Consider the following 13,017-nt stretch of genomic DNA (forward strand, 5'->3'; position numbering starts at 1 on the left):
CTGTCTAGCTGTCCATCTGTCTGTAAACAATTTTTCAAAACGCTACTCCTCCTACAGTTTTGGTCTGATTTCATATAACTTGGCACACAAGTAGACTACACTAAGATTCATAATTCAGTGCATCGGTTTTTGATTTCGATGAACGGTGTTCACTGTTGCCATGGTTACTATAAATAGAATTTAATGTGAAATTCCTTTAAAACGTTACTCCTCCTACAGTTTTGGTCTGATTTCAATATAACTTGACACACAAGTAGATTTCCCTAGGATACATAAATTAGTGCATCAGTTTTTGATTTTGATGAAAGGTGTTGCCATGGTTACTAAAAATAGAATTTTCTGTGAAATTCCTTTAAAACGCTACTCCTTCTACAGTTTGAGTCTGATTTCAATATAACTTGGCACACAAGTAGACTACACTAAGATACCTTATTTAGTGCATTGGTTTTTGATTTTGATGAAACATGTTGCCATGGTAACTAAAAATAAAAATTCCTGTTGAATTCCTTTAAAATGCTACTCCTCCTACAGTTTTAGTCCGATTTCAATATAACTTGGCACACAAGTAGACTACACTAAGATACATAATTCAGTGCATCCGTTTTTGATTTTGATGAATGGTGTTGCCATGGTAACTAAATTAGAAATTTCTGTTAAATTCCTTTAAAACGAACTCCTTCTACAAATTTTGTCAGATGTTAATATAATTGGCACACAAGTATATTACAAAAATACATTATTCTATTTATTTCTGCGTGTTGAAAAGTCAAATCCAAGTGCTACTTTTCCTATAAACGAACAGACCAGTAGAGCTACAGTCTCATCAGAGACTTCTGGTTTAAATTTATGAATAATTTTTTTTCTAGCACCCAAACCAAAAATATACACAGGAATAGTAAAATACAGGGGTCCATTGGAACAAAAATATAACTCCAGGATTTATGTCGGAGTTCGGCTTGATGAACCAGGTATAGATTGTAAATTGGATTGATTTATATAAAACTTAGTAATATTTTATTTTAAACCATTTAAAAATAGCTGTTTTATACATTAAAAGTATACAGATCAAAGTGCATTCAATAATTTTTTTTTCGCTGAAGATGGGGATACAGATGGGACACATAAAGGAAAGCGCTACATGTACACCCCATCTGACCTTGGGAAGTTCTTTAAACTCATTGACCTGACCTCTGTCCTTGATCCAAAGGTAAGGGAGATTACATCAGATATTTAAAAGTTATAAGTATTACAATGTATGTAGTTCAAGGTTCTGTCGATGATTTTTTCATACATCAAGGACTTCAAATACGGTAAATTTTGCATTTAGTTTGTACTAATTATATGCTACTCAGATGAACTATAAAAGTTTGAGAAACCTATACGTGTATAAAGTATTGCATAGAAATTGCAGAATTGTTAATTTTGCATTTTATGATAATAAAAAATGTTTGATTTTATTTCTTTTTGCAGAAAGGGAAATACAGAGTAATTACCTCAATATTAGCACACCACCTTGATAGAAAAGGAAAAGTGGATAAACAGGTTTCTGTGGAAAGTTAACTTTATACATGTTGTATTGCACAAAGAAACTAACAGAAACAAGATCCCAGTCCTCATCATCCACTCAGAAACATTGTGACAAAAGTGACTTCTTCCAGTGACGTACATGTATATACGTCACTTCTTCACAGAAATGTAATTTTCTAAATATACACTGTACAATGCATCTTCTAACGAGAATATAATCAGTGCACGGGCTAGCAGGCCTTCAACCTCTGCTTCTCATAGAACAGGATGTCTGACATAGGACACATATATACTTATAACTTACTAAAAAAAAACATTGTTTATAATATTAAAGAGAACTGAAAGCATCCTGTGATATTACAGTTAATTGTATTTTTTAAATACAGTGCTGTATGAGTATTTATTAGATATCAATATTTATTAAAACATAAAAACTCTGTTTTATCTTTGCCTTTTTAGGTCACCTGAGCAACTCAGGTGACCTATTGCTATCCGTTTTCGTCCGTCGTCGTCCGTCGTGTGTTAACATTTGAACATTTTCAGCTTCTTCTCTGAAACCACTGAACCAATTTCAACCAAATTTGGTATACAGCATTTATGGGTAAAGGGGAACAAAAATTGTAAATTTTATGGTCCCCACTTCCCTGGGGCCTGAGGGGTGGGGCAAAAACCTGGGGGGTGGGGCCAAAACCACCAATATTATTGCAATCTTTAAAAATCTTCTTTTTGACTCCTGGACATCAAGCAGGCAAACTGTTTGCATGAATGTAATGAGCATTGAGTCCTCTACCAGAATTGTGAAATTCGTGGCCCCAGAGTCAGGGGTTCTGGTGCTAGGTAGGGGCTCTATTGATTATATGGTGAAAATGCATTTATTCTTTGAAAATCTTCTTCTCTGCTTCTGGGTATTAAGTAAACTAACTAAGTACAAAGTTATGTTGAGGAAGAGTGCCTCTTCTTAAATTGTGAATTTTATGGCCCCAGGGTCAGGGGTCTGGTTTTAGGGCGGGGCTATATTGATTATATGGTAAAAATGCATTTATTCTTTGAAAATCTTCTTCTCTGCTTCTGGGTATTAAATAAACTAATGAAGAACATGCTTATGATGAGCAAGAGTGCCACTTCCAAAATTGTGAATTTTATGGCCCCAGGGTCAGGGGTTCTTGTGTTAGGGCGGGGCTCTATTGATCATATCGTGAAAATGCATTAATTCTTTGAAAATCTTCTTCTCTGCTTCTAGATATTAACTAATTTAGTACATAGTTATTTTGAGAAAGTGCCTATTCCAAAATTGTGAATTTTATGGCCCCAGGGTCAGGGGTTCTGGTGCTAGGACGGGGCTCTATTGATCATATAGTAAAAATGCATTAATTCTTTGAAAATCTTCTTCTATGCTTCTGGGTATTAAATAAACTAACTATGTACATAGTTATGATAAGCAAGAGTGCCACTTCCAAAATTGTGAATTTTATGGCCCCAGGGTCAGGGGTTTTGGTGTTAGGGCGGGGCTCTATTGATTATATAGTGAAAATGCATTAATTCTTTGAAAATCTTCTTCTCTGCTTCTGGGTATTAAATAAACTAATTTGGTACATAGTTATCTTGAGAAAGAGTGCCTATTCCAAAATTGTGAATTTTATGGCCCCAGGGTCAGGGGTTCTGGTGTTAGGGCAGGGCTCTATTGATTATATTGTGTCAATACATTACGTGTACATCTTTGAAAATCTTCTTCTCTGCTCCTGGGTATTAAATAAACTAATAACTAAGTACATAGTTATGATGAGCAAGAATGCTCTTTCAAAATTGTGAATTTTATGGCCCCAGGGTAAGGGGTTCTGGTGTTTGAAAATTTTCCTTTTCTGCTCATTGATATTAAGCAGATGAATATCTATATAGCTTAATGATGAGCAAGGGCCATTCTTTTTTACTTTAACTTTTTTATGATGGGCATTCCAAATCCTCTTGTATTATAGAACTACACTCTCCCACCTGTTTTATTAGCTAAGTCAGACAAGATGTTAACTCAACAACAATCTTCTACTTTAAGTATGGTTAAAAAATTGAAAAATTGTACCTGCGGAAACTGGATGGCACCCTTTCATTTCGGAAGGATAGAACCCCCAATACCAAACAAAAAAATCAATGACATCAAAGCGAGCAATGATTCTAGATTGATGTTTGAAGAATAATGAGAAAAATGTCAACACTCTGTCATTCATCGACAAGGTAAAACAAAGCAGTGAGCAGAGATTGTCCCAGATTTAAAGTATGGACAAGCATAATTAAAACCATATATTATTTTCCCATTTTATTTTTAGGAGAGAAAGACAAAAATCAAAAACTAGTTTTCATGATTTTCTCAGTTATTTCATTAAAAATTCAAGTTGTGTAATGGTCTTCCACTTGGTGCAGGTCTAATGTGTTTCTTTTCATTACATTTGCAGCATAAGCAACATATGATAAGTAACAATAATGTAATTATTGCCAGGACAGCTATTGCAGTGTAGATCATCCATTGTTCTAGGAAAGTCTCCTCCTGGTGTCTCGCTGTTGCTCCGAGTTGATCCAGCTCTGTAATATTGTCTTGCAGTCCTGTAGCTTTGGATTCTGAAAAAAAGATAATTTCTAATTAATTGTCAGACCTTATAGTTTTAAACAATCAAAAGGCCAAATGATTACCATCTTTCCTTAGTTTTCCATAGACTGGAATTAAATTTGAAAGACCATACATGTACATGAAAAATATATTCAATGGTCCCTTAACAACTTTCTGTTGTTGTACAAGGTTCATTACTACAACAGCATTCAATCAGAATTTGATTTTAATTTTAAATCTGACAAGCTAATTCAGAGAATGTGTGTCCCCCGCTTAGAAAAAAAAAAGAAAATGCGCAGACCTAGAAGAGGATCAAAGGGGAAGGGGTCAGAGTTGTGGTATAAAATTGAAAAAGTTTAAAAGCTTTTTGAGATATCGCTAGGAAATAAAATTTTTACACACACACAGAATGTATGAATTAACAACCTTGACCGTTGACATCAATAAAAATATTGGGTAATAGGGAAAAGTCATAAAAAAAACTATACTGCAAAAGCTCAGAGGCTTCTCGAGATATCGCATGGAAACGAAAGTTTTAAAACATTTGTGACCTTAAACTTTTGCAAAAGCTCAAAGGCTTCTCGTTATATCGCGTGGAAACGAAAGTGTTACGACAGACAGAAATACAGACGGACGGACAAACCAAAATTAATATTTTCCACTTTCAAAGAAAGCGGGGGCCAAAAATCCGTTTTAAACTCACAGCTTCCTTTCAAATAATTAAATTCTGCAAAAAAGCGTTTTTGTTTTGTATATGGAAACGGAAGAATTTGAAGTATGTACAGAACCTTTACTGAATTCCAAAACTTTATAATAAAACCTTAATTTTCCTATTTTTTGCAGCGATATTCCAATATTGCCTTCATATGGTGTTAAGGTCTTCCGACTGATTTGATATTCCAGAGCATGTGATTTCTAAACAAAGTCAGGCTACTAATATATAAGTTAATGTTAAAGAACTCGCTTTCCGAATCTACAGAGTGTGAGTGTCCCGCCTGGTCCTACTTATGGTTTTATAATCTTCACTGAACTTATCATCTTCGCCAGTCACGTGTCCATGCACGATGTCCCGATGATGGAAGGGTACTAATTAAACATATTTTATGATTTTAAATTCATCACTAGGTTTTTGACAAAACAGACTACTAGCTACTTCTTCAATAATTGTGGAACTCGAAAATTTTTATATCTTTTGATTGGTCACCTACAAAATTAATCGAGTTCCATTTTGAAATATCGATGTAGTCTGTCGAGCCTATATGTCTTCGAACATTCTGTTGGAATTACGATGGGAACTAGCTATGCACCTGTTTGCGTATGAAGTAAAATTACATGTAATTTTAAAACTTCAAGAGGGAAAAGAAAACTATCGCTGTTGTTCAATGAAAAAAAGTGAGATGCGCGCAATAGCTTAATATTCTAGTACAGCATTCTCTATCCAGAGTTGCCTTCCGCTACGCTCACAACATGTGTATGTCATGTGGGAGAGAAGCGGGAACGACAACTCTGGATAAAGAATGATACTACAGATCACGCCGCTTCCGGTGTAACGTTGAATTTTGACCCAGGTTGAAAATTGACCCGGGGTCATTTTTCAACGTAGAATACAGAGACCAAAGGTGTTGAATTTAGACCCTAATCCGTTGAAAACTGAGCCGGGTCGTGGAATTTTGATCATGAAACCGGTTCAAAATTCAACAGCATAAAAACACATATTTATGATTGGGTTTTCACTACTGTGACTTAATTCATAGGTATGAGGCCCCGTTTTGGTATTTACTGGAAAAAGTAATATCCCCTATTTGAATAAGTGATATCACCTGTTCCAATAGATGATATCACCTATTTAATTTGAATTTGTGATATCACCAATTCGAAAAGGTGATATCACTTATTCGAATTGGTGATATCGCCTATTCGATTGGGTGATATCACCTTTTCCCGTCGAACAGCTGTAGTTTTTTTTAGCTTACAAATTAATTTATTTCACTTATATATCATGTAAACAACAAGAAAATCGTAGAAAACGCATGGAAACTGGGTAGTCCAAATTTTCTTGGATCCAGTGGTAATCTATATATTATAGGTATCATTCATTAATGACTGTTGTAAGAAACTCAAATAGGTAATATCACCTTTTCGAATAGGTGATGCCACTTATTCAAATAGGTGATAGCACCTATTTAGCACGAAAAGGTGATATCAACTTTTATTCTAAGCTCTCTGACTTGATCACATGCTTAAGTATATAACAGCATAAAGACTTGAGTTACTTTTTATAGAATCTGAAATGCATATTGACTTCATGTTTTTTTTTTCTTGTGATCATATGCTATATTGCAGGAGTCATTTTAGAAAATTTCATTAAAGTGAGAGACATCGTTGCCCCCCCCCCCCCCCCACCCCCCGCCTGGTTTTCTCATAGAACAAGTGTTAAAATGGAGATAATTTTTTGTAAAAACAGAAATAGTATATTGATTTCTCAATTAAAGATAATATAGAATATAACATTTTTGAATAAGTTTTCTTATTATATCACAAATTTGCTATAAACACTGAAAAATGCTGAGTCACACCGGAAACAGTTATGTCACCCCCGACGGAAACAGTTATGTCAGCCTTTCGATCACCATCACGTGTTTTTACGTTACGCATTTTAGTTCGGGTTCGAGATTTTATGACGTCGGTTGCTAAGCAAAAGTAAACAGCACAGCGTATGTCTAAACGTCAAGAAGGCATTTTTGGATTATTTGTGTAAATTTTATCGATTTTGAATGATTTTAAATTTTCTTTTAATTTTAAAAATGTCATATAACATATACCACATGGCTTCTCGGGGGACTATACCACAATATTTGCCCCTCGATGACAGGAAAGCCCTGGAGTGTTATGTCACCTCTGCCTTCGGCATCGGGTGACATAACACTCCAGGGCTTTCCTGTCACCTCGGGGCAAATATTCTGGTATGTCACCCTCGAAGCCATGTGATATATGTATAATATGACTGGATGTTTCTGAAAAAAAATTTACTACAACTTGTATTAATATTTTTTAATGTTCCGTAATTGATATGACGTAACAATGCTTTTGAAGTCTTTAATTAGGATCTACATGTACTTTATATTAAAACATATTGGATACTTTTGTCAAAAATTGATACGAGACATAATCAAATAATTAGATTAGCATTCTGAATAACTAAATCCTCTATAATTACTCCATCAATGTATAAAACGAAACACATTTATTTAATATTAAACAGCAACAGCTTAATTTATGCTGATCCCTAGTCTCTAAGTCTTGAAGAGAGAAAACTTGTGCCTTATTCCGAAAATTTTCAAATTTTGTTTTGTCTATGTGATAAAATGATTTATATTCGATAATAATGTGAAACTTTACATTCCTATTTAATTGAGTTTACAACCAATTCTAGTTTAATTTGTCATATTTCCCAGAATGCAATCATGGCAATTATTGAAAAAGAAAAAAAAACATCGCATAGGAGATCATTGAGATAAAATTATGTGATAAGATGAGAGTTTATCGAATAGAAATCGTATTTTTTCGAATAGAAATGGATGCTAGTATGTTTTCGAACAACAACTTTATTGCATATAAACCAAATAATTATCGAATAAAAAAATTATCGAATAGGAATGACAAAATTAGCGACTAGCAACCGATTGTTTTAAATATTAATGACATCGAATAGGAAACGCGTGTTTTCGAGAAAAAAAAATATGTAAATTTTATGATATATGAATCATATTGTCACATTTCCTGTAATTGGAATAGCAATTTATCGAATACAAATTACAAATAATGGAATAGAAATAACAAGTAATCAAATAGGAATCACATTCTATAGAATAAGAATGTTTTAGAATAAGAATAATCTCATTCTCAAGGTTATGGTCCGAAAGCGATCAAGCCGAGACAGTCTACCGACAAATAAGTTAATTGTTACAGGGATTTCAACAATTTATTTAAAGTCAGCATTACTTACATGCTATGGTCGCTATATTGCTCTTTTCACAAATATAACCTATCATTGGAATCATTTTGGTTGATGTGTTTCATTCTAATTTTTAGGCTATAAATTTTATTATTTTTATACTGAATTTGACTAGATGGGATGTTCCACCCACCTGATCAATATATATAGGGCTACTTTCTAGATTGCAGATTTTTAAGATGTTTGTATTATGCCCTATTCGTTGTTTTGTAGTTATTTATGGATGCCATGAATTTTGGAAAGTATTGTCAAAAATAAAATTGTCATGCTTGAAGATAACTAAAACCGTGCACTGTTTAAAATGTACATGTATACACGGGGTGATACTGTATGTTTATTTCTATTATTCTTGAAAAGGGAAAAAAATTGAAACCGAAATATAAATAAAGTGATACTGATAAATCCCGTAAAACATCTTCCAAGCTAAAAAAAAAAAATGTTCAAACATTGAGGTGGGGTCAATATTCAACAGGGTCAATTTTCAACTTGTTGACGTCATCAGGTGTAAGAAAAAAAAATATCAAGCTGTTGAAAAATGACCCCGGTTATAAATTCAACGACTTTTGGTCTCAATATTCAACGTTGAAAGATGACCCCGGTTCAATATTCAACGTTGAAAAATGACCCCCCGGGTCAATTTTCAACTCGGGTCAATATTCAACGTTACACCGGTTCTGTTTGAGTCCCCCCCCCCCCCCCCCCCCGGCGAAACTTTGAAGACATAAAATTTATGCCTCCTCTTCAGAAGGCATCGAATAGTGGTTATACAACGGGTATACCGGTAGTTTCATACTTACGATATTGACATATAAATCCGTTCCTTTCAATACAATCACTGTGCGTCCAACCTAGTCTTTCTACAGCAATCATTTTCGCACAAAGTGGACTATTGGAAACTTGTTTTGGGCGATAAAACCAATTGTTGTAGATGAATATTTGATCTATGAAAAAATTTAGACTGAACTAGGAACGCAACCTGTAATAGAATTTTTCAAAGAAACATTCTTGATATATAGTTACATGTACATAATCTACATGTAGTTTGTTCGAATGATGATTTTAAAAGCCTACAATCAAATATGTTTGTATTTTTTTTTAACCAGTATATGTTTTTTTTTAAATTTCATCCTACAACCCTGTTTAAATTGTTAAAATTTTATATTTCATTTGGTTAAAGAGATGACTGAAAATTTATGAATGAATCTGATACATTTCTTAAAATTGATCACTTCGTATACTACATGATGTCACATATGATACTCTACCGCCTGTCCACCTCCAGGGCCCAGACTGTGCCTTATGTAACCCGATCCAATAATCCTCATAGATCACTTCAGGTCGGTTCAAGAACACTGTCCATAACAAATCTTGAGTGCTGGCATTCTCCACCGTGACCAGATGACCGAATCTTATTTGGCAGTAAGTATTAGCATCAAACCAAGACAGCTTTATACTGTGGAATTCAAACTCATCGGAGAAATGATGAAATCTGTACACGTCATCTGTTTTTGAATTTTTAGATATGTTATTTTTAAAGAATCCAAAAGCCAAAAGAATCTTCAATACTTTAATGTTTTATTCCTCTATACATAACTATGATACCTAGAAAGAATATAAAAATAAAATAATAATGTTTTTTTAAATTGAATTTTTGAATTTGATTTCTCATGTTTTAAGTTTACCTAAAATTCGTTTAGTTTTCTTGATTAAACCTTTGAGCTCAAAATAGAAATTGTCATGCAGGCCCCCTTCTTTATAAAGCAATATAATACATTTATCATCTCCGTATGGAGTTTACCCCCCCCCCCCCTTTTCTCCCCTATTGTCGCTTCGTAAAAACATGTCATACGTACGAACAATTTATGAGACAAGCTACTGAAAAATAAGAGATGAAACAAGGATATCAGCAGTCTCGTTTAAAGTCAGCTTATTTTTCACATTATAGGGTCGATATTTTGACACTGTTAGCAAATACAATCTACATGTATTATTAAGTGGGATGTAAACTGATTTTCATGCAAATTTTCACACTACACTGTATACGAATTATTTCTTTTATCCAATCAGCACAAGTAGAAAACGAAAGGTTTTGACAGGTCGATATCGGATGCTTACTTCTCATTGGCACAGGATCCGACTTGATATTTTGAATATTAATTAATTCTCTTTTTTAAAAACAATTTTAAAATACTATTCTGAATTGCAATTTTAAAAGTTATTTGCCCAAATACTGAGTATTTCTAAAATAAATTACATCGAATGTGAGTTTTATTTCGAGTACTTGATTCTAAATTCTTTACCTCTTCCGAGTCTTACTTTTATTTTTCAACAGATCAACTAATAAAACTTGATTTTTTATTCGCAGCGAAAATATTACTTTTTCGTTAAAAAATATTTAATCGAATAAATCAAAAAGATTGGAAACATGTTCTTTCAACTTATGAGTTTCTCTTCTTAATTAAATACATGTACGTGTATAACTATTTGTCATGCAATTAAAATAGTACATAAAAAAAATTAAGTAATACAAATGAAAATTCTTTACATTAACCTAACAATTTAAAAAAAAAAATCTACAGGTTTCATCAATACACGTCAGCACAGCAGCAAAAATATTACTTACCAGTATAAGTAAAACTAACAAAGAGAAGTAATAAAGCTGGGCAGAGCATTTTGTCTGATGCCAGATCTTACTGATATTAATAATTTATACCTACCACTTTTCTTTTAGAATAAGACACTTATTGTGAAATACCTTTGCCACAATATCAACCCCCTGACATCAAGCTGAGCTTTATAACGTTGTAAATGTAAACCTAATATGTGCAAGATAATTGCAAAGCGTAAAGCAAGTGCAAACCCATTTAGTGAATAGTGAAATTGTAGTAACAATGCCATTTATAACAGGAAAGTTATTACAAAGGACCCAAATGATCATTTGTCAATAGGCTGTCATGCAGTTGGGATGATCTTGTCTTTGAAACAATGAAGTCATTAATACGATTTTATTAAACGTTAGGTGGATAAAATAGTGTTGTAAAGAAATCTGCAGCAAGTCTGAAAAACAGATCTCCTTCAGTTGGGAAATGGCCCACAATGAAGTTCATAACGCACTGGCTTTCCATGTAAGCGAGCCCCAGGATCACGAAGCTTAGAAATATTATTCAATATTTTCATCTAATGAGAAACCCGATTTTTTTTAATCAATGTTTTTTCCCCTTAAACTTCAGAGCTGAGAATTATAACCAAGAGTCGCAAAACTGTTAAAAAATGTGTTTGATCTCCTTCCTGATGTAGTGGTTTGGTTCGTGGATATTGGTCTGGTTAGGGAGGTTCAGGGTTTAACGCAACTGACTATAGATGTACATGTAGTTGATAATGGGTCTTGGGTGTAAACTATAGTTAACAACTTTAATCTATATTGACCCAGTGAGCCATACCTTTCTTTTTTTCTGTTACGCTATAGTTTACAAACCGTTGACTATAGTTAACGATCTGATAAATATTTGTGCCAGTAAACTATAGTTTACAAACGTGAATCTATGTTTATCAACAAAATCTATTGTTAAAACAGGTAAACTATAGTTAACGACCCAGTAAGACTTTAGTCATTTTCTTCATCAAATCACTGTAACTGAATGTTAACTATACAAGGATATGGGGATAACAATTGTGAACAGTATTCAATATCCAAGTCCTTAAAACAATACAAAACAAGAGGTATTCAATATCCAAGTCCTTAAAACAATGGGCCACATCGCTCACCTGAGCACTGTGGCTAAGAAAAAGTAGAAATTGGTTTTATTATTGAAAAGTTTAAATCCAAAAGTAAACCTTTGACCAGTTATTGTTCTGCTATTCTTGAGAAGATGATTTTTAAAGAATTTTCCTATATATTTCTATTTAAAACTTTGGTCGGCCATTGTGGCCCCACCCTACCCCCGGGGGTCATGATTTGAACAAACTTGAATCTACACTAACTGAGGATGCTTCCATATAAATATAATCAATCATGGCTTTGTTATTCTTGAGAAGAAGATTTTTAAAGAATTTTCCTATATATTTCTATGTAAAACTTTGATCAGCCATTGTGGCCCCGCCCTACCCCCGGGGGTCATGATTTGAACAAACTTGAATCTACACTACCTGAGGATGCTTCCATATAAATATGATCAATCATGGCTTTCTTATTCTTAAGTAGAAAATTTCTAAAGAATTTTCCTATATATTTCTATGTAAAACTTTGATCGGCCATTGTGGCCCCGCCCTACCCCTGGGGGTCATGATTTGAACAAACTTGAATCTACACTACCTGAGGATGCTTCCATATAAATATGATCAATCATGGCTTTGTTATTCTTGAAAAGAAGATTTTTAAAGAATTTTCCTATATATTTCTATGTAAAACTTTGGTCGGCCATTGTGGGCCTGCCCTACCCCCGGGGGTCATGGTTTTTACAAACTTGCATCTACACTATCTGAGAAAGCTTCCATATAAATATCACCAATCATGGCTTCGCTGTTCTTGAGAAGATTTTTAAAGAATTATACTCTATATTCCTATGTAAAATTTTGATCGTCTATTGTGGTTCCACCTTACCCCCGGTGGTAATGTTTTGAACAAACTTGAATCTACACCACTTTAGAATGCTTCCTGCTGCCTTCGGCTCAGGTGAGCTAATAAGAGCAGAGCAAACACTGACCTCCGAAACATCAGAAGTGGGATCAGGTGCCATGGAGGACTGAGCACCCTCTGCCGGCCGGTCACATCCGTCGTGTGCTCCTTGTCATGTGCTCTGCCGGCCGGTCACATCCGTCGTGTGCTCCTTGTCATGATTAGAAAAGACTCATAAATGGTTTTGTCGGCTATATTTCCCTC

General features: G+C 34.0%; 1 protein-coding gene and 1 long non-coding RNA gene across 4 annotated transcripts in view; one reads left to right on the forward strand and one right to left on the reverse strand.

Annotated features, from left to right (window-relative positions):
* The window catches only part of LOC134271853 (myosin heavy chain, clone 203-like), a 33,210-nt gene extending 31,319 nt beyond the window's left edge, over nt 1-1,891 (forward strand). For 2 of the 3 annotated variants that reach the window (XM_062754065.1, XM_062754066.1), the window contains exons 12-14: nt 867-968; nt 1,101-1,207; nt 1,471-1,890. In XM_062754065.1, the coding sequence (XP_062610049.1) occupies nt 867-968; nt 1,101-1,207; nt 1,471-1,560 (299 nt within the window). In that variant the 3' untranslated portion in view covers nt 1,561-1,890. Of the gene's footprint in view, nt 1-866; nt 969-1,100; nt 1,208-1,470 lie in introns of all 3 variants that reach the window. The other variant, XM_062754064.1, reaches the window with a different exon arrangement.
* Nucleotides 1,892-3,916: 2,025 nt separating this feature from the next.
* Nucleotides 3,917-9,426, reverse strand: LOC134271845 (uncharacterized). Its single transcript, XR_009993101.1, has 3 exons — nt 9,404-9,426; nt 8,936-9,079; nt 3,917-4,134 (listed from the first exon to the last, which is right to left on the reverse strand). It is a non-coding gene; the product is annotated as an uncharacterized LOC134271845 (long non-coding RNA).
* Between the last annotated feature and the right edge of the window lie 3,591 nt (nt 9,427-13,017).

This window comes from Saccostrea cucullata, unplaced genomic scaffold, assembly GCF_032062105.1.
Source record: "Saccostrea cucullata isolate Sc308-1 unplaced genomic scaffold, CSIRO_AGI_Scuc_v1 ctg654, whole genome shotgun sequence".
Taxonomy (NCBI): Eukaryota; Metazoa; Mollusca; class Bivalvia; order Ostreida; family Ostreidae; genus Saccostrea; species Saccostrea cuccullata.